The sequence below is a fragment of the Anser cygnoides genome, chromosome 3 (genome assembly GCF_040182565.1).
Source record: "Anser cygnoides isolate HZ-2024a breed goose chromosome 3, Taihu_goose_T2T_genome, whole genome shotgun sequence".
Lineage (NCBI taxonomy): Eukaryota > Metazoa > Chordata > Aves > Anseriformes > Anatidae > Anser > Anser cygnoides.
This window is the reverse complement of record NC_089875.1, coordinates 38140617-38162131: the sequence shown is the minus strand read 5'-3', so window position 1 is coordinate 38162131 and position 21515 is coordinate 38140617. Positions and strand designations below refer to the sequence as shown.

At 38.5% G+C, this 21515-nt stretch overlaps 1 protein-coding gene across 9 annotated transcripts in view; it reads right to left on the bottom strand.

The window, feature by feature from the left end:
- SMYD3 (SET and MYND domain containing 3) overlaps positions 1-21515 on the bottom strand; it is a 391015-nt gene that overhangs the window by 10209 nt on the left and 359291 nt on the right. For all 9 annotated transcript variants that reach the window (XM_066995525.1, XM_066995527.1, XM_066995536.1 and 6 more), the window contains one exon: positions 1184-1292. In XM_066995525.1, the coding sequence (XP_066851626.1) occupies positions 1184-1292 (109 nt within the window). The remainder of the gene's footprint in view (positions 1-1183; positions 1293-21515) is intronic.

The window sequence follows — 21515 nt, the reverse complement described above, 5'->3', positions numbered from 1 at the left end:
CAGTCCCTCTGTCCTGCAATTTCCCCATTTGGAAAATGCAGATGACAGCATTTCTCCAGTGGGATGTCTTGAGGATAAATGCACTGCTAACATGTGAAATACCCTGGCCTGAAGACAACACAAGCTGTGCAAGGCCCGAAGTGACAGTACTGTGACAAGTTCCTTGCAGAGGGCAAACTGCAGCTGGCTTTCTGCAGCACTGAGCAAAGGCGGTGAGGAGACTGCATCAGGCACTGGAGGTGGGCAGGGAGACAAGTGGGGGAACCTCACAGAGTTTGTGGTGTCTTCAGGCCAGCTTCAACAAAGGACAATGGACAATACACATGAATGAGCCTGAGACCTCTGAGGGGCACTTGAGGCAGCATATCTTCCAGGGGGAGAAAAATACCCCAACAGTGCCTTAGGATTTGAGATGTGAAGCAAGTGAGAGCCTATGTCCTGAAGACATATTGCTCATGGAAGGGGATTCTTCAGTATATTTAAGTTTGTAGTCCCAAGCCAGATAGTAAAAGCAATATAACAGCAGGACAAATAAGAGCCCGGGGTAGGAGGAAATGAATATAAAAATCATTAAACCTGAACAATAAGTTCAGGTACAACAGGGACAGCTTAAAACTGAAAAGTAACCAGCAAAGCACCAGCTGCAAAAACAGATTGAATGGAAAGATGGTGAGCGACACAGAAACAGGGGGGATCAAGAAGCATGCCTGTTGATTGCATAGCTCACAATAAAATACAAGCATGAAAAGGCAAAGTTCTTCCATCCAAAATCAAAGATACCTAAGGAGATACTATAAGGAGGGTAGAAACTGCAGTTCTCCACCTGTTTTTGTACTTTTAGTGCTCCCAGAATCCCTGTGCTATGGTAATAAGGAGAGTAGAAGGCACTGATATAGTTTTATCTCTTCAGATCTAACAGCAATTTTTCATTCAGGCACTTCTGAGCTATCAAATTGTAATTAGCATTGACTGATACTGAAGGAAGGCAGTGCCTGAAACTCTGCACAATAGTGACCCATCATCACATTCAGCTGCAGCCTGGGGAAACAGCACCGACGACAGAAAAAAGTGGTGAGGAATATGCAAAGGCATAAGGTACAGTCAGAGGAGAAGGGGAGGAAATACATGGCTGGTTTGGGGCTAGCGAGGGCTGTGGGAGGACGTAGCATTTCACAATACTGACCTGTTTCAAGGTCTCCAGTGCTTGAGGAAACATGTCTTGACTGTACTGCAGTTTGCCCACTCGCATCAGCTGGACAGCCCTCAGCGGATGGAAGCCAGGATAATACAGTCTGCAGAGAAAAAAGGAGGAAAATGTGTCACTGTGTCAGCTCTCACCTTCACAGTCACTGCCTCTGTGGAGAGCTATTAGGGTGGGACTGCAGAGTCATTGTGAATGTTAATAAGGTACTCAGAGAAAATTAGCTACACTACTGAGAAGCATGAAATACTGAGGGGAATTAGCAAATTATTACTCTCCATCTCAAAGGAATGCCTTTAACATTATCCTGTTAGAAAGTGACGGGAGTGGGATTATTTCATTTGCTACTGTTGGATAACACAATAGAATTTACTGTATTTAGTGTTGCAAACAGAGGTCGTTCACAATCCCAGGTCCCTGAAGAGCTATAATTTTAAAAGGAAGCTTCAGTAGGAAACTACCTCTTGGATCCTCCAGGATGAAGGAGAGGGGCAGCACAGAAAGCAGGTACATACATCAAGGCCACCATTTCTGAAGGTTTGCTAGCTGTTCCCTGTTCCAGAAAAGAACTGGTAATGCATGCTCAGGGAAACATCTCAGACTGGGCTTGTGCATCTAGACAAGGTATCTGCTAGTGTGAGGAGAAACTCCTCACTCCATTTCACAGAAGCAGTAGTTTTCCATCAATATTACTGGAGTTACTTCAGAAACACATATATAAAGATATGACTATGCTCTCTTCCCCTCCCCCCCCCCCCCCCAGGGAAGTAGAAGGAGGGTGATGTCATCATTAATTTCCTTCAAGATGCTCATGAAATGTCATAAATCTCAAATGAAGATGTGTAAACGTCATGGAAAATGTTTTCACAGCCAACCTCCCCTTTTTCTGCTGATCCCCCAGTTTCAATGAAGACATACAGAAACACATGGGAAGCATGCCTGGTTTGCTTGCCTCTCAGGACCTTTATCCATCAAGGTCTCTCACGAAGCAACAGAAACCAACTCCTTAATGTGAAGAATCCATCCTGAATTGCCACGAGCACCACCTGTTCATACTACAAAAACTACTAGACGTGGCGTTCTCAAACTTGTTGTGGGTTGCAATCCAAAAAGGCTGAGAGCCAGGAGACTAGAGAGAAGAAAAATGATAGTCCTTGTCTCAGTCCAAACTGACCACTTAGGAACTCTAAAGATCCAGTTAAACAAACACTGGAAAAATATCAGTAGATTTATTTTTTTTCTTTCTGATTATTATATCAATTAACATGGTGCTATCTGCTAGTAGTTAAGCAAGGAGGAAATACAACTAAGAGATTTTGCTGTGAATTAGTGAATAGTCATATAAATTGCAGAGATAACATGGCACAAATGGGAGTAGTGATGACAGGCACAACTTTGTAAAATTTGCAAAACAGCAATGCCCATATGGTTGCAAACTTCTGCCTTCACCTGTGACTGCTGCAATGGATGGAGTAAGAAGGTCATTTCCTCTCTTTCTGGGCTACTGGAATGCCAGGATGCCTGGGTCAAATATCACAGCCACAGGAGCAGGAGCCAAGGAGGCAGATTTTTGCATGAGAGAACTTTTTTGTAGTACTTACTAGATTGTCTGTGCTGTGCTCTGACAGTTCTGATTCTCCTCTCTATTCCTTCATGGCCTTCACATCTTCATTGCAAACCTCCACTTTTCATCCTTTCAACCATCTTTTTAATGTTTCTCCTTTCCCTCTCCCTCCTGAATAACCAGCCCTGTCTGAAATACCAATGCCAACTGAATGCTGCCTTGCCTGCAGCCGCCACAGGGGTGGCAGCTCACAAGGACAAATTCAGGCTGTGCTTCGGTCTGGCGATGTGGGGCTGGCTAAACTTCACACAGGTCCATCAGAATGCAGAATCTGCCCCTGCATGCAAACGGGTCTCTTTCTATAGCGCATACGTTCACTTGCAGTCAATAAAGACTTAGCGTTGTTTGGTATATGCAATGCCAGAGCAAACAGGAGGCAATTTAACAATGTCAGGGACTCAACCCAGACTACCATCCATAAACCAAAGTAAGTGAAAATTTAAGATGAGGACACAGAAGGAGTAAGTGTGAAACAAAGAGCCCTGAGTTCATAAATATTTACAAAGCTGTTTTACTGTGCTGATTTATGTTCTGATCTTATGCATGTATATAGTTACATTTGCAAGCCTTAAAATTGACATTTGAAACAACTATTTATTATCATATTCTGGAATAAATCTATTAAACACCTTTTTGTGAAAGCACATCCATTGAGTGAGTTTATAAGAGAAATCCAGGCAGCTTGCAGCTCTTCTGAGAGATGCGTAAGTGGGCAGAATGCTGCTGGCTTCTTCCAGGCATCCCTAGGATTCAGTATTATGAAAAGCTGGCATGGCAAAAAGAGCTAAGAAGGAGCGTCAGGTATTTGTGAGCCTATCTGCTATCCCCATGCATTGCTCTGAACAAAACAAATGGATAATTTTAAGACTAAGGAAGACATTTACCAGCCAGGGAACTAGCACCTAAAGACTGTCAACAAGAGAATAACACAACTATAGCGAAATACATGCTGTAAAACACGGAGCAGCTCAGGAAGAATAGGATTTCAATCTGAAAAGGATTTTATGAGATTTACCAAGGCCTGAGGGACTGGAAAGGGAACAGTATCACACTAAAAGCTGAAATAAAGAAAGACGGTTCTGTGGAGTGATGTTTCCTGCTCCTTGGCACTGGTCAATGCCCATCAGTCCACTTGCAAAGAGAGATTAAACAGAATACAATAACTAACAAGTAAAATGCACTGTAAACAAGAAAACTAGAGCAGGCTGAAAAAGATCTTTACATTTTGTATCACAGCCTCCACAGCACAGCTTTGTTCCAGTCTATGACTAACATCATCCATGCCAGCCTGTTCCTCTGCCTGTCAACTGGTCCCACCCACGTGGCGTGATGTGCAGACAACACAGGAGTGCCTCCTGTTGCCTCCTGCAGGTTAAAGGGTGTTAATCAGGACCGGTCCCTGGACAGTCCCCTATGGTACCCACCGTTACTAGCATCCAAAGAGGGAAAAACATGTCAGCCATAGCCCTCTGACCCCCACATCTAACCAGATTTGTACCTGTCGAGCTGTCTACTCATCTGAACTGTGACATCCTAACTTGGATGGTAACTCCCTGATCCTCTCCACCTTTCAAAGATGACAGCAAGCAAGCTGGCCAGCTCTCAACACCATTGCTAGAGGTCCAGTGGGTTTGTACGGGTCACACTCTCAGGTAATCCTCCTGACTCAACCCTCTTTCTGTGCCTGGAACACTGCACAGGTGAAGAGTGAGGCAAAGAAAGCACCGTCTAGTTCATTATTCAAAACCTCAAATGAAAGCTATTTCCCAGTCTCCAGGTAGCTTGCTTCAGTGTTTCACTGTTCCAGGAACCAGCAGTTCCTGCATTTCGTTCACAAAATACAAGGATACCAATTTTCAGTAGGCAAAGGTATGGCCAATACTTGGTAAAGCAATAGTTGTTTCTAGTATACCATGAAACTGATAGCTCCTATTTGCAGTTCAGCCTCAAGGTTTGCCTTGATGACCCCCCCCCCCCCCCATGCAGTTACTGTTCATATACTTTACAAAGAAAAAAAATCCTTCTATAAATCTGTATCAGCTCTGAATCTCTTCAAGCAATCCTTTGTGTTCTTGTATATAGAACAATGTAAAAAAGAAAAACACCTTTGACTAATTTTAGCTAAATCCTTCTATTTCTTAATACTGCAGTTCCTCTAATTACACTCAAATTATCTCTCATTATAGGGTAAACAGTCAGAACTTTTGTGTTCTGTTGTGAGCTAACAGCTACTATCAAAAAGGATATGCAAAATCACTTTCTTTTCTGATGCCTCATGTTTTAAAATAGAGGATATGCAAAATCACTTTCTTTTCTGGTGCCTCATGTTTTAAAATAAATAGATGCCTACCATTTCCTGTAAATCTGTCTGCAGGGTTAACATTTACACCTTAGTCTTCAGCCTGATGTAATTAGAAGCAGGCAGGATTTATAAAACCCGAAATAAGGTCTTAGAATGGAAATGTTACCAGGCTCTTTAATATGGTGACACGTAAAAAGTGATGCTATACATGACTGTAAATTGGTTTGCAGTACCTTTTCATGCAAGTAAATATGACAGCATAAAAGACATAAAGCAGTTTTAGGAGCCACAGCAACAGAGAAGGAATTAAGAGCAGGCTTCTGGGCTTCAGGAAAGGGGCAAGCAGAATGCAAAGAGGACAGCATCAGCCCCCTGACAGAAATGTACTAGCTACAGCAGGTGGAAATGTTCACCACAAATACAGCACAGCCTTGTTTTCTTTTTCTGAGGTATTCTTGATTTCTGAACTACTCAGTATTTGAGTACATTCATTAAAGCTGTTCACTAAACTGCAGCCTAGGGATTATTTTTATGCTGTCCAGCTATTTTTATTTTTTCATTATTTAGTGATTTAAGACTGGTCATCCATAATTCGCATGATATTTGATCCACTCCTTGACTGGGATGATCAAAGGGTTCCACATCTGGGACTTGTGAGAAACATTTTTTAGGACAAATTTAAGGACAAATGATTATTTATGCTAAAAAATATGAAACATTTGGTATCTATCAACTGCTCCAAGAATGAACCAGTTATTTCATGAATAGTCAAAGAAAGCATATTCCTCAGGAGTATAAAACAGGTAAACTAACAGTGCTCATTTACAACTATCTGTGCTCATTTAGGAGCTCACAGATCTTAATTCCAAAGGGACCATGATGCAGCTGTTCAGTCTGATCTCCTGCACAGAATTTCACCTGGCAATTCCTACACCAAAACCTGCAATTTGAAGCTGGAATAGTGCTTAGCAAGCAATGTTTTATTTATAGAAAATATCCTTAAAGAGCTTTGTAAATAAATTTTAAAAAAACACTAGCCATACACAAGAGCTTTGTCTGGGATGGAACAAGATTATAGGGTTATTTTTGGTGGAGGTGGGGAAATGTTATTGATACTGGAATAAATGACTTTGTTTTGCATGCTAAGCATTAGAAGTCTAGTTGAACTGCATAATTTCTAAGGGCAGTATATCTATTTTAACCTACATATAATCTTTACGGTTCCCTGTGAAAGCCTTCCAAAAGATCACTGGCCTGGCTCTCAATCACGTTTTTTTGTTTTTTTTTTTTCTTGCAATAAAAATGATTTTAAACAGTTATTCTTTCTGTCCTTTCTCTTTCTCTCTCTCTCTTTTTTTTTTTTTTTCTCTTTCAACTCCTTATTTATGGATGACCAGGTACATTTAAATCAGTTCAGGACCTTACAACTCCTCTTACACCTTCTGCAGCAGCCATGTCATTTTCAGAGCAGCAGACTTGATCCTTTACCTGTGGCAGAGCTGATGTGGCAGAGCTGTCCAGCTGCCCTGAAATGTTCATTGTCCATTTTATCTCCCCATCACAGTGCCTCACTGACATGATCAAAGCATCACTGAACAGTTTAATGCTGGCATCATCCTTTTCCATTTTTTTTTTTAACCCAGATTTGACCTTTTTCACTTGTGGGTGCAGCTTCTCAGCACTAGTATTGAGGATTTCCTGGAGGTAACTACTAGTGCACATCCCTGAAGTATTACAGAACAGCGTTGCCAGTGATGAGAAAACATTATTAGTAAAATTTTTATACTGGAAATATGTTTCTGATTTAACCAAGTAACAACAGAAAGTCAGCCTTATTTTCTGAGCCAGCTGCATCTGATATAGTAGAGATGTGTAGACCTAGCACCTCTGATCATACCTCACTTGGAAGTCTCTATACTCTTGACTATAATACATCCTGGCTGTACATTCGTGTATTCTAACTTATATGTGCTCTTTATCTGTATTATTGCTGTATTGTCAAAATTCTTGTTATCCTTAGTATTGAAAGTTTCACCAAAGACCACAACATATTTAAGCACCTCATTATACTAAGCACTAAAAAGCACAGCATGACAGTCCTTGGTCTGCACAGATGAGAAACTGAGGCACAGGCGAATGAAGTGATATGTCCAATTTTACAAGAGAAAAGTCCCTGGAAAAGCGAAGAATTTAATCAGGACCTCAAGAACTGTGTAACTTCAGGCAAAAGGACCTTTTTTAGATTCATGCAGAGCCTGGTTCTTATATCCATGCTGTCTTGTCTGGCTAGCTGGCTCTGTCAATCCAAATAAAAGTAAATGTAGTTTTGTAGGCTTAAGAAGCATTTTGTATTTTTGAAATGGAATGTAGAGACAGCAGCATTAGAATTTTTTGTGCCAGAGTGACGATTTCTTCTTCTTTTATCTATTTATTTTTATTCTGTCCTCACTCAAGAAATGTCCCATTTCAGTGAAATAACTGCCTCTGGAAACAGTTTAGGATTTAGATCTGTGAAATCATGGTTCAAAACCTTTTTCATCACATCTGTGTCTCATACTGTTCTATTACTATTTGTTTCAGTAATTTAACTGATGTGATCAAATAAGCAATCACACTTCTTAATCGACTGAATTCACAAGAAATATTAGCTGTTCATCTCAGAAACATTTTCTCTCTGGCTACTGATCATTCTGCCATATTCCTTACAGGGATAATTTATGTCACATTAAGATGGATATCATTCCAGATGTTGGCTCTGCCAAGATTTGAATGATAATTTTAATAAAATGACAAAGTGGTATAAACCACGATTTTCATCTTTGCTCCAGATCTAACTAACCCATTTAAAAGGCTGGTGCTCTCTGTTTGAATGGTCCACTTCAAATGTTGTCTGCTTCTGGTATTAAGAGATGTTACAGTAACAAGCAGTGCTCAGTCTGGAATGGAAGAAGGAAAAAACTTTGTATAGATTGTCCCTGTGTCCTGGCCAATTTTCTCAGCATCTCGTAGTTCTTGTTAGCTTTATCATGTGGTTAACATCTTAACAGCTAGAGATGGTAGAGTGGAATATCACTGCAGATAGGAATATACTGTCACGGCCCTTGCATAACACGTAGAACAAGAGGTTAGGGTCAACAGTTTAGTTCAAAGGATTTATAAAAAGAATTAAAAAGTGAAATTGAGCATGTTTAAAGAATGCCAGGAAGTGTAGGAAAGACAGTAAAGGAAGAATGGGAAAGCTACTTAAAGAGAACATGCATGGGAAGAGAAATAAAATATGCAAGGGAAATGTGTACTAGAGAAATATTAATTTGTGACAAAGACCTTGATGTTCACCTTCTTCTCCAAGCAATGAATCTACAGGTCACTGATGTTAAGAAAAATGACCCACCCTTGGTATCATATATGGCTAGAACACAGCTACAAGACTTGTTGCAGATACAAGCAATGCAAGTTTAGAGTTTTGCTTTCTGTGAGGAGATCATGGATCTGCATGTTTGTATGCTGATCCTTTTCAGCCATGGAACAAGAGAGTGACAGGGAAAGAATGAAAAGCACTGCTGGATCCCCTGTGCTCAAAAACTGCTCTCATTGACTCCCTGCCCCTCCACTATGATATGAATTCCCTCAGCACCAGAGCCCCGCACATCTAATTGCTACTTGTGTTAGTGAACTTCAGAGAGGTCATGAGGGCGTGTGCAAGTACAAACTCCACAAGGAAGGATGCAGCTGGTACTATTGCCATCGTCAGTGCAAAATGTCTTTTCTCCACTCGTCAGAATCTCAGATCACCTCAGAAGTGTGCTGTAATACAGAAGACTGATAACTTGTGAGTTACATCACTGGTTTAAGCAATAGTGTCCTTTTTTCTTTTTCTATCATATCTCCAGATAATTCTGCAGGGAAACTATCAGGTACAGTGCAACAACTCTGTCTCTTTAGAGAAAGGATTACAAATGCCAATTTCAGACAGCATGGCTGCAATTTGGAGAGACATAGTCATTTTTCTCATGACAGCTGTGGGTCAGGAAAGAATCACAGCAGCATGCCCTTTGGCTGGATTTCTGTCACTTTCCACTTCTGAAGACCAGAGACTTCTTTCTTTTCTTTTTTTTTTTTTTAAACATAGATCACTGTTCTAGTAAGCTTGCTTTTTTTTTTTTTTTTTTTTTTTTTTTTAATATATGTGTATAGTAAGGGGTCTGAAGTAAACTATTTTTTAGGAAAGAGATCTTGGAGTTATAATAAATATTCCTATGAAAACATTAGCAGTATGAACATACTGATAAAAAAAAAAAAAGAAGAAACAAAACCAAAACGAATATTAGAATATTTTTAGGAAAAGAAAACAGAAAAGTGCTGAAAAAATACACTATGCCCCCACATCTTGAGCATTCTGCAATTCTGATCCTGTCATTTCAAAAAAGTTTAGTAGAAAGGTATAAACAGGGCTGATGAGGACAGTCAGATGCAGTGTAATGAAGGAGTAAATAGACTAGGACAAGTCTGCAACAGAAATGATTGTGCAAGGGCTCAATGGATCTACAAAATCAAAGGGAGTATAGAAAAGGCAAGCAAGGAATGATCAGTGCCTTTCATATGACAAAGATGATATCGGACAAAACCAACAGGTGACAAGTTCAGAACCAATAAATAGATGTTCTGCCTCTCACAGACACTAGCTAAACTGTTAACCCAGTACCTCAAAGTGCAGTTGATTTTTGATTGAAAAGCAAACAGATTACTGAGTTCAGGTTCCTATTTTCTTTTTCCATGACTAAATCATTTGGCATGTTACAGTCATCTGTGACCATCAAATCTTCTTCTGTTAGCTATTTCCAACCGATAAGTTTCTAGCTTAGGAAAGGTGGAAGATTATGAAAGGACTCATAGGAACCTTTGACTCTTTTGGATATCTCCCCAAATCTGCCTATTTCTTAGGCAGCTCTTTATGCACTTTAATTTATTTTATTATTATTATTTTTGGTGTAAATTGCCATTTAGAATGACAGTAACTTTGTTATACTCCATTAGATAATTTAGTGAATTTAACTCTATGTTATTGTCCTTCATTTAGATTATGTTGTATTATCACAAAATACAGTCTTGCATGATCCAGCTTTGTTAAACCTATGTTACTTTTTACAGCATTTTCCATTCATTTCATTTTTTCTGCCTTCAGAATTTGCCTTAAATCTTTGAGTTGATGGCCCTCTACTTCCCCCTTCCAAAGAACAGCAACGGCATCGTTATTCTTCAATTGCTTAGTGTCAGCTCTGACTTGAGAATGTTCTTTGGGAACCACTTTTACTTTGGAAGCGCGGTGTACCATGTCCATACCTATTAGTAAAGCTAAGTGAATACAGAATTTACCCTGCATCCATTTAGCAAGATGGCCCTTTTTGCTTTCTGACATCTTGTGCCATTGCTGTTCCCTCAGTAAGCATCATCTTGTTTGTAGTAACTACTGCAGTGGTGTGTTTACCAATATAGTTTCATGCTAATAGCAATACATGGGTTACGAAAAAAGGAAGGCCAGGTATCTCTTCTTGCCCTCCACCATCTTCAAATCAGCAAGATGCTGGTTCACTGCCATCCCAACTGCAGACATTTGATCCAGCTGTTTGTGTACATGCTTCTGATTTGGCTGGTTAGCTGTTGAACCTAGTGATACTAATTTCATCATCCTGCCAAATTCTGTATGGCTTATCCCCTCATTTCTGACCACTCAGATACCTCTCAGACTCACCTCTCTTACACGTTTGTGTGCTTTCACCCACCATGTTGTCACCTTTCAAAATTTCTCAGACCAGTGCTTTACCAGCTGCCATTTCATTTTTTCTTGCTTCCCAGATTATAATATTCAATAATAATAGCAACAATAATAGCTGAAGTGGCATTTACAAAATTTAGTGAGATTCTTATGCATAACTTGTTACCAGCATGCCTGAACAGGAACTCTACTGCCCGGCACCAGATATCTCATTTAGATATCTGGCTTTACTCCTTATGCCTCAGCTTTTCCATCTTTAAGGTGAGAATAGTGATCTCTCAGTGGAGGCTAAATTCAATCACATTTGCGAAGAGCTTTGAGAGTTCAATAGGAAGATTCTGTAGCAGTTCAACGCATTAGCACTAGTTCTAAAGAGAATTATAAATCCTTGGTAAGCTACGTGGTTAAAATGTGGCAGCTAAACAGGACCATCTGACTGTACTGGAGAACACTACCTTCCATCCAGTCACTCAGCTGGCTAGAAAATTTCTTGCATGACCTAAAAGGCATGTAAATTGCTCCAGAGTTTCCTAGAAATAAAACAATCTGGAAGAAAGGGGAGGAGGGAAATAGCATTCTTTACAGAAAAAGACTTGCTATGAATTTTATGAGTAGCAATCATGAACAATAATCTCTCCAAGGCTCTAAAGGGTTGCCTGAAATGCTAGCTGAATATAAAGGACAGATTTTTTCATGTAACACCACTACGCCTCTTCGTGGGTGTGCAATGCTTCAAAAGACCAAGACATGCTTGAACTCTCCATTTGTAACTGAAACCAGTGTGTTTATTGAGCAAGCATTTTTCAAGCAAAGCCATGTTTGCTGTACTCCTTGATTAATGAGTACATTTGTACCTTGGCAGAACAGGCAGGGGGCAAAAAAAATTATGAGAAGATTGCTTGAGGAGGAAATAGATCTATGAAAAAAATATTTCTGTTCACACAAAGTAAAGCAATTTTAAAGATTTCATGCTTTACATGGTGTCTCATATCAGTACCTAGTTTAGTGTGCAAACTACCATCTCCAGTGGCTGAATCCAACGTACATGTTACAGGTAGCAGAACATCTCAAGACACTTTCTCCTGATGTAAACTGATGTAGTACCACTGATTTTAATGTTGATGCATTAACTGATGTGGTTACATCAGCTTTTGCTAGCACATGGAACACCATTTGTCTAAGAACTGTGAGACAATGTTGATGTCAGCATCACAAAATCAAATCCAGATTTCCAAAATACTGTTCAAAATTCATAGTACTTGGGAATAAAGGACCTTTGTTTCACTTTTTGTTCAAATGTTTCTTTCTTTCTACAACGTTCTCTGGGACAACCAATTTTTATGCCCAGATTTTGTTACAAGATTATTTGCAATCTTGATCCACCAGTTTGTAATCATATATTGTTGTTCTAAGAGATGCTGAGGCTTTGCAAAATTATACTGACCCTAGCTACGTCACTACTCCAGCCGCTCAGAGCTTGTTTACAGATGTGTGAGATGGAAGGATAAAAGATACTTTCCAATAGGTATTTTGCATAGAATGTCCTCAGTATGAGGTTTTTGATTGCATTTCTAGACTGGAGCATTACAGGTTTGTATCTTAATATGACAAATATATTTCTGTAGGCAAGATAAGGCATGAACAGTTCATTTAAGATAAAGTACAATGCATTCAAGGACCTATTTAATAAATATCTTGAGTATAAACAGAAATAAAGACTTTGCAGAGTCAAAATATTGTGTATGATATGCAGGAAGCCAGTTCCCAAGGAATTAGCTGTTTTTGATTTCACTTAGTGGCTACTACATAAATATACATGACGGGCCTGCTGGGAGCCATGTGGCTGCCAACAAGACCAGTGGCTGCCTCTCTGTGCCAGACCACAAGAACAGTGACCGAACATGACACTGAAGAATATGGCCATGAGCCCATCAGAATTACAAATAAAATTAAACAAACAAACAGAAAACCTATTAATCTGTTCAGTAAATTCTGAAGAGTTATTGACTAGGGCCTACAATGGTGCTTGCACAGCCACCGGAGGAGGTACAGACATTTTGTGTCCAACTTCCTTTCTCTGCTGGCAGTGGGTAGACATCCTGTCTGTGCAGCACGTTTCTGACAGGGGTCATCTGAAACAACCTGATAAATGTTTACCTTGCACCCCATTCACTGAGGCAGCAGGTGCAAAGAAAGAGCTTCAACTGCAATACAGGCAGAGGAATAAGAGGCTTGTAACAGTCTGAAACCACAAAACATCGAGCAACCACATTTCTCTTTTAGCCAGTTGTGTGGAGGCAATTAACACATTGATTTATGGCTGAGTGGAGGAGGGGAAACGAGCAAAAGAAACACATATGGACTCTATCAAATCCTATTTTTTTCTATCAAATGTTAGTTGTGTCCCACTGAGCTAAAGAAAGACTCTGTACTACTTGGCCCACAGTTCCCAGTAGACAATTTCTGCACACTGAGACAAGGTTCATAGCTCTAGCTCAGCATTAACAGTCAGCACACTGGGAAGAGCTCCAGTAAGCTGTTGTGCAAGTGCAGCAAAGCTGCCAGGGTGACCAATCTGCAGGTCCTGGAGTAGTACATCACCCTGTGCCCCAGGTCATACCCCTTCGTCAGCTAAAACCCTTCAACAATATTTACTATCGGTGTGCCATTACACATACCAGCTAGGTCTGAGACAGAACCCTCGGTCTATCTCACAAGTCATTATTTCTAACAGTAAGAAGAAATTCCCTTTTCTCCCTTTCCCCAGACACTGTTTCCTATTTTCTTCTCAGTTTTCTTCCTCTAGGTTCTGTGTCTTTCCTTGTTTCTCTATCCTTTTCTTTATATTTTCTTCTTTCACTATTCTGTTTTTATTTTATTTTATATATATTTTTTCCCCACCAAATTGCTTTCTTTCCCGCTCTAACCTCCTCTTTCATCTTTTTATTCATCATTTTACATTTCTTCCACTCCTGGGCCCTGTCTACCTACACATAACAAAAGTGGTGTGTCCTGTGGAGGCCGATTGCTCACTTGGCTGGGCTACATGCAAGATACACATCTTTGAAGCAACCGCTAGACTGCTAACAGCTGTTGCAAAGTAAATTCCCTGTACGCACTGAAAATTACAACATGTTAAGACATGCAATGGTGTGCTGTGCATAAAGCCTCAGGAAACTACCCATTGATCTACGACATGTCCATTAATCTCTGCAGCCTAAAGGGCATCTTTCTAAATTGGTACAGGAGGCAGCCATGAAAAAAATCTGTCAATACTCATGTGAGGCACAGGAAAACCACATACTTAGTCTTTGCTATTAAATATGAATCCATGGCATGAGGCAGGCATCAAAATCTAAAATGGCATTTACTTGCCTCAGGCAAAAAACAAAATGTCACAGCCTCATCTGATTTTGCTTGTAGCACAATAGGACCTCACCATTTCATTGTCAATTTGTGATTTCTCTGAAATATGTCTTAGACATCTCTCGACTTTCATGACATCCATTCTCAGGGCTTTTGTATCAGTCTGTATTTTGTGCTGGACCAGATGTATCTCAACAAAATGCAGAAAAATACATCTATAGCAAAAGAAGACGTTCTCCTGTCAGTGGACAGTTTCTTTCCCAGAAACATGGAACTCTTCCCTGGAGTCACCTTGCAGCTACATACCAAGGTGATACACGCTTTTTTAATACAGAGATTTCATTCTTTACTTGGAGCTTATCTTGTTTCTTTCTCTGCTCATGTTGTTACACCAAGCAATGTTCTTGGTCCACACGCTCCCTGTTTCAACACGACTCTGTCAAAGGAACAGCAACTTTGACTGACATGAAAGACCAGTTCTTAGAAAGGGCTCTGCTAATTACCTGCTGGCTTCCTGCAGGGTTTCTTTCCACAACAAAAAAAACAACTACTGCATACCTCATTACGGTCCTTGATATTTAGATCAGTTCTTTACATTACCCCTTGTCAGAACACCACCTGATGAGAGTTGTACCTTTGTATGAGAAGGTATATGGCTCAATTCTAGCCCTTACGCGACTGGTGCTACTGTCAGCTGCTGTCCTTAGCCTCAAATCATCACATCTGCTCTCATCCAGCTGTATTGTGGATATGCTGATGGCTGAGTTCCTGGTTTGCCCTTCTGGGCAGCTTTGCCATGTGTACTTTTTACTTTCCCCAGGCATGTTCTAGATGCCATCCTACATCTAAATGACCACTACTTTGGTGTTTAGGCCACTTTTTTGCGACCTGACATCTAGCCTCTTCAAAGCACCTCGATTACTGTGGTAATTTTAGGTACGAATTAAATTTTAGGTTAAAATATAATAAGTAGATAAAAAGGAAACCCGAAGTTGTGCATTGCTAGATTGCTGGATGCTACCATTCTCTTTACCACTGCACATCCAGAATAGAGGAATGAATGAAGTCCACTTTCAAACACACAGGTATTTAATTACAATACAGCAGAAAGCCTGGATAATTTACCCATGTAAACGATAATTTTTATACGTTACTATAAAGTACAAATAATGCTAACCATGCAAATAAGTTTTGCAAAATATGCATCTTTTTTCAATGCTAGTTTGAGGCATGATACAGTAGATTCTTAAAAACTGCAGAATATTAATTTTTCCATGACATTTGTTTATGAATAGAGATGAGCCAAGAAGGAAATTTTGCTGTGCACGGACGTACACTGACAGCATGAACACTACTGTATAGTAAAAGTATTTCCACTGTGACATAAGTAGATTTAAAATGAATGCATACAGATATGCAGATTGCCTTAACATTTAAAAATATGAGAAAAGACAGATTACATATAAAAATATCACATTTTTTTGATTCCTACATCATACAACATAGGTCAAGTCATCTCACACAATATATCATACAATATTATGCAACACACAAGACATAACATTTTAAGCCAGTTTCATATGGACAAATATTTATATCAGAAAACAACCACTAAAAATGCTTATCCTCTTAACAGAGAAGCTATAAATGGAAAGATTACTGGCTTAAAGAGTACAAAGATGCCTTGCTTTGTCTCCATTCCAGTGCACTTACACTCATCTCTTCCATTCTTTTTCTCTCTTCCCTTTTGTCAGCCTTGTGTAATTATTTCAGGAACAGCCAAACTTCTTCCAAACCCTCCACCACCAAATCTCCTTTAGCTTTTACCATGGCTTGCTCGCCTCCAAGGCTCCCTCACTAAACATCTTTCCTATGTCTTTACCTGCAAAGTGCTCCTGATAAGATCAGTAACCTCCACAGTTAGCAGGCTTGCTAACTGCATCACAAGCCTCATGTGTAGACTTGGGTATCAAAACATCACATACTCGCATTGTCAGTGCTTTTGTTGCATGACTCTACAAACAACACCTTTATTTTTAAAAGCAGAAAACTACCATCTACATGAAAAATAGATTACATAAATCATAGTGAACAAACTGACAGCAATTCAGGCCTTGAATACCTATAGAGCAGCTTTCCCAGTATGTCTTTGTCACCCAGTAACCATTCTACAATGTTGGTATTGATTACCTCACTGTATGTGTTTTACTGTATCACTTTTAATTTTAACACTTTATTTAAAACTACATGAACTCCAACAAAACTGTCTACAGATAGGCCAATAAGTTAAAATAGGTTAAAAGACAATTAACAAATACCTTAAAAAAGTATTTGATCAAAACTCATTTCTACACTTGCCAGTGTACAATGAACTATCTGAACGTACCCTGGGTTGCCTTGATTTGAAATTATGACTCCAATCTGAAACACTTTTTGGATTACAATTCAAAATTTTCATCACTTATAATATGTAGGCAAGCACAATTACCATTAGGAGAAATTTGTAAATAACTGCAATTCTTGGATAAATGCATGATTCTTCTGCATAAATACCAGAGTAAAAGAGTTTGTCTATATCTGGACTTTCAAGGTTAATTTGAATTCAGTAACGGTGTGAATTTAAGGTAGATTACTTCTACCATCGTGTAGATGCTCTCATTGAAAACTAATGCGGAGCTATTTCACGTTTAGCTTGATTCTTTTCCAAAGTAAATTAGGCCATGCTGCATTAAATCAAGAGAAACACAGGTATTTGAAAAGATTAATTAAAGTACTTTAAAACCAATTTGGGTTATCTACTCTTGAGGCAAAAGCATCGGTCAGATAAAAACAGTACTCTTAAAAAAACAAAAGCACGTGTCTTCAAAACATTGGTCCAAAATGTATGTAAATATGAAATCCCATGATAAAGATCATGTAACATCCTCTCTTTAGAGTAATATTTGATGTTTTGTGTCTGATTTTCTTTAGGTGGACAGGAGGTAGCTAGAGGTTAATGTGGGGGAAAAAAATAAAGATTTGTCCTTTAAGGTACTAGACAAAATGGGGCAAGGCACAAACTAGATACAAGAATATATTTTGCATTATTAGGTTAATAAGCTGGTCGTACTACCTTTTGATTCAAAGTTGATGGTACAATAAATATAAATTATGAAGTATTAATTAGAAGTGGCAGATTGTGCTTAATGTACTAGCAAATACTAAACTACCAGCAAACACATAATCAGTTGCTATAGTAATTCTCCACCAATGTCTTAAGAATCATTACAAGCTATGATGAATTTAGTCCTTTACAAAATGTGTGCTTTCCCATCACCACATTTAGTGGATTTTCTGCACAATCCCCAAGCGCATACTGCATGGATCACACTGTGTATAATCAAATCCAAATATCTGATTTGAATTTTTATTGAATGCTGACCTTTCTAATATACATTTCATGTGTGTTCCTATCTAATATATACATTGTGATCTCAAATATTCCTCTGTGCTTATGTTTAAACAGAAGGAAGTGCAAAAGCAGCTCACTAGGAAAAATGGAATCAGATAAAAAAGGGTAAAATATTTTTAAACAAAAGTACAATAGCTAATTATTGCAAGCCAAAAAACTGGGAGAAATTCTCCCATGTGTAAGGGGCCAGTACAGGTCCTGTGCATCAATTAGGCCCACTTATAAAGCATTTTAGGGGCTTAGACAGGACTTATATGGTGCATAAGCCTGGGGCTGTCTGTCTGCATGTGAATTTCATCCTCTGTGAATATAACTGTCAAGATAGCTGAAATCTGAACATTAAGGAGGTTGTTAGCAAGTCAAAATCTAAATTCTCAGACATTGTCACCTCAATTGTATTTGTCATCTTCCCTTTCTTATAGCAAAACAAAGCGGTTATATGCACAAAGCAAGTGCAAGTAACTATGGCTGCAGTACTAAACTTTCTCATTTATGCTGCCCTAAACAGTAAGATGGATGGTACTCTCTGAAGAAAAGGATTGTATCTCTCTCTTTTCCTCTTTAAGGAACAAGTTTTAGTGGTACTCAATAAATTTCATTTCTATGTCGGGAAGTGCATGGCAGGGCAACCACTGTACTGAGCTCCCGATATACACAAGCCTTCGATTAATGTTTTGTTCTTGTGAATGTAAGACTTTAAATGCATGATTAAATTGCAGTATCTAAGGAGCTTGAGTTTGATCCCCGATTAGCAAATATTTAGGATTCATGGATTCTTAGCAATTACAAGTTTCTCTATTGCTTTACATTTCTGAATTAGCTGTCATTTTTAAGGAAGGAAGAATCCTGGAATCTGGAACCTCTACTTAGCCCCACAACTGAACAGAAAAAAAACTTTTTATTTGAAATATGAAGCATTTTGACAAGTATTCAATTACTTGGATCCATACTAAATTATGAAAAAAAATCCAGTGGAAAAATTTTCCTTGTAACTCCTGTTGGAAAAAACAGTTACTTCAGGTGTGGAATTCACACTGATAACACTACAGAACTGAGGCTTTGTGTTCCACTGGACTTTCCTCTGTTGGATCCTATTTGATCTACTCATGGTACCAGAATTGAGACACCTTTTTTTTTTTTTTAAACTTCATTTCCGTGCATTTTTCTCTGTTTCTTCTTTTGTTTCCTCTTGTATCAAATTGCCAAAATATCAAAGTTGCTTCATATTTGTATCCTCTAGTCACCCTTACCTCTGGATTTTTTTGAGAAACTTTTTCTTCTGTCCATCTATTTTTCAGACTGAGCTCTGCAGTCATTTCATGCCATTATAGCACGCGTTACACTGCACATCTAAGCTTTTAAGCATTAATTCCATCTCTGTTCAGGAAAGGATTTAAAAGAAGTGCCTAAACGGCTGCTTAGTTGACTTCTGCAGGCCTTGCCCACGTGTCTAAATCCTTTCTAGAGTTATCTGCAGTTGGTTCAAAATAGCAAATACTCAGTTCTGCTCCTATACTTGAACAAGACTTTAGAAACTTTCACATAGCAGTAAGAGTAGGATTTATCTGGTACTATAGGATTTATCTGATAGTATATTCATGTTATCAGCTTATAGGCATCTAACTTTTGATGCCCAAATGGGAAGCTTAATTTTCACGTGTTCATAGTATAGTCAGTGCAGAGTCCAGGTCTCCTTGAGGAGGAAATTCAGAATACCTAGCTCGCTCTGCTGACTATTCCCCAGGATTAATAATTCAAGATGACCTTATGGGTTCAGGTATCCATCATGCTGACTCACTCCCTAACTGTGGGGGCAATTTGCACCACACTTTGACTCTCCAAATTGAAATGGAGAGACAAAGTGATTAATTTTGCTTGTAATTTACTAATCTTTAACACAGATGGGAAGCTTCAGGACAATGCATTTCTATAGGAACACCACAATTCCAAAAGAGAAGCCAACTAACTGCAAACTTCCTCCTATAAGTATGTTGAATATTCAAACTTCATCAATGATTACATTTAATAAATGCTGTAGCAGTAAACGCCTATTGACAAAGAACACAATTCTCAAAGGGCCACAGCTTCTAATTTCTTTGGAAAAGAGACACAATCTACACCATGAAAAATTTAATTGCACTTTAATTACCAGTTAGCTGAATAGCATGAGATATGTATGCCTTCATTTTTTTAATAGCTTCTGCCACTTCCAGCAAATTGTGGAAAGAAATAATGGCTGCCATGAGTATTCTTTCTGTCTGTTTCTACCAAAATTAAAAAAAAAAAAAAACAACTAAAAAAATCAAACAAGGATTCGAATTCTTCTGGATCAGTCATAATCCAGGAGGAACACTAGCAGTAATGAATATGGAAACACAAATGCAGCTGCAGTGTTCACATCAGTGGAAAACTAAAGCAAAAATTTACCCCTTTGGTCGAGTTCTGCTACATTAAACTGCTAAAAAAACTCTTGCCCAGCTGACTCAAGGTTGCTTCTTTGTTTTACAAGGTTAGAGCTTTAGCATTTGAAAAATATTTTGTATATTGCAATATTTACCACATTTCCATCTACAGAGAAGTTGCAATCATTCAGGAGTAGCACAGAATATTGCATTTATAGAGAAACCCTTATGAACAAAAACATACCTTTTGAAGGATTTTATTAAAAGGTGTATAGACAATGAGAAATGTTAATCTGGATACACTGCAGTCTCGTCTGGCTTTTATAAAATATCCCACATACTGTAGCATCTGAGCAGCATGCAAAATGGCAATATGTTGACAAAGTCTCTGTAGTGTTTAAATATTCTCATAACTGAGAAAAAAAAACACATTTAAAAGGGTTTCTCTTTAAATTTATGAAAAAACTGAGGAAAAACAACATGTCTTCATTTTTGGCCCCAATATCTTTTGTTCATGCTGACCTCAAGCACAGGAGAGCTTTCTAAGTATAAGATTAAAGCTGAATTATTTAATTCAATACATACTATGGCACACCACTGGGGAATTAGCAAGAACAGAAAGCATGTGATATGAAGAAATCATTAGTCATGGAAAAGAGGATGGAAGGAAAACATATGTGTGAAGCTTCGTGTTGCTTAATGTAATAGATTTGTTTGACCACAGGATACATGCATTAGTTACAAATGAACATTAGTTACAAATGTAAATAGCACTCTGGGGATGAGGAAATTTTATCTTTGAAAGATCTGTACCAGGCACAGTGATGTAGATAATTTTATAAAATATTATTATAATGTTTTCTGATTTATAAAAGAGACGTTAACTAGTGAAATAGTCACACAGTGCCCAATATAAAATATTTGGGGATGAAGAACCAGTGTTGCTCACTGTGATAAATCTTCACCACTGCTTTGCTGAAAAGATATACCACACAGGAAAACATTCGGCTCCTAAAGATAGAGAACTGTCAGAGCCAAAATATCAAAAAGCTCCCACTTTGTTATCACATCAGCAATCATTATTATACTGAAAGTTTAAATGAGACAGGTATTTTCATTTGAAGATTCCAGAGGAAAGATCTTGAAAGGAATGCCGTATTTTCTCCATACTGCTTTTGCCATACTATCCTATATAGCATTTTAAATGTCCTGTTGTGATGAAGAGTGGTAATGAAAACCAGGCAAAAGGCACATGTTTAACTATGGATAAAGCACCTATTAAAGCACAGTTATTGAGCTTGATTATTCAGTAGATAAAGGATATTCACTGGAAGCAAGTAATTTTGAGATGCATCTTGCATGTATAGGTATTTTTTAAATCCCTCAAGTTTCTGTT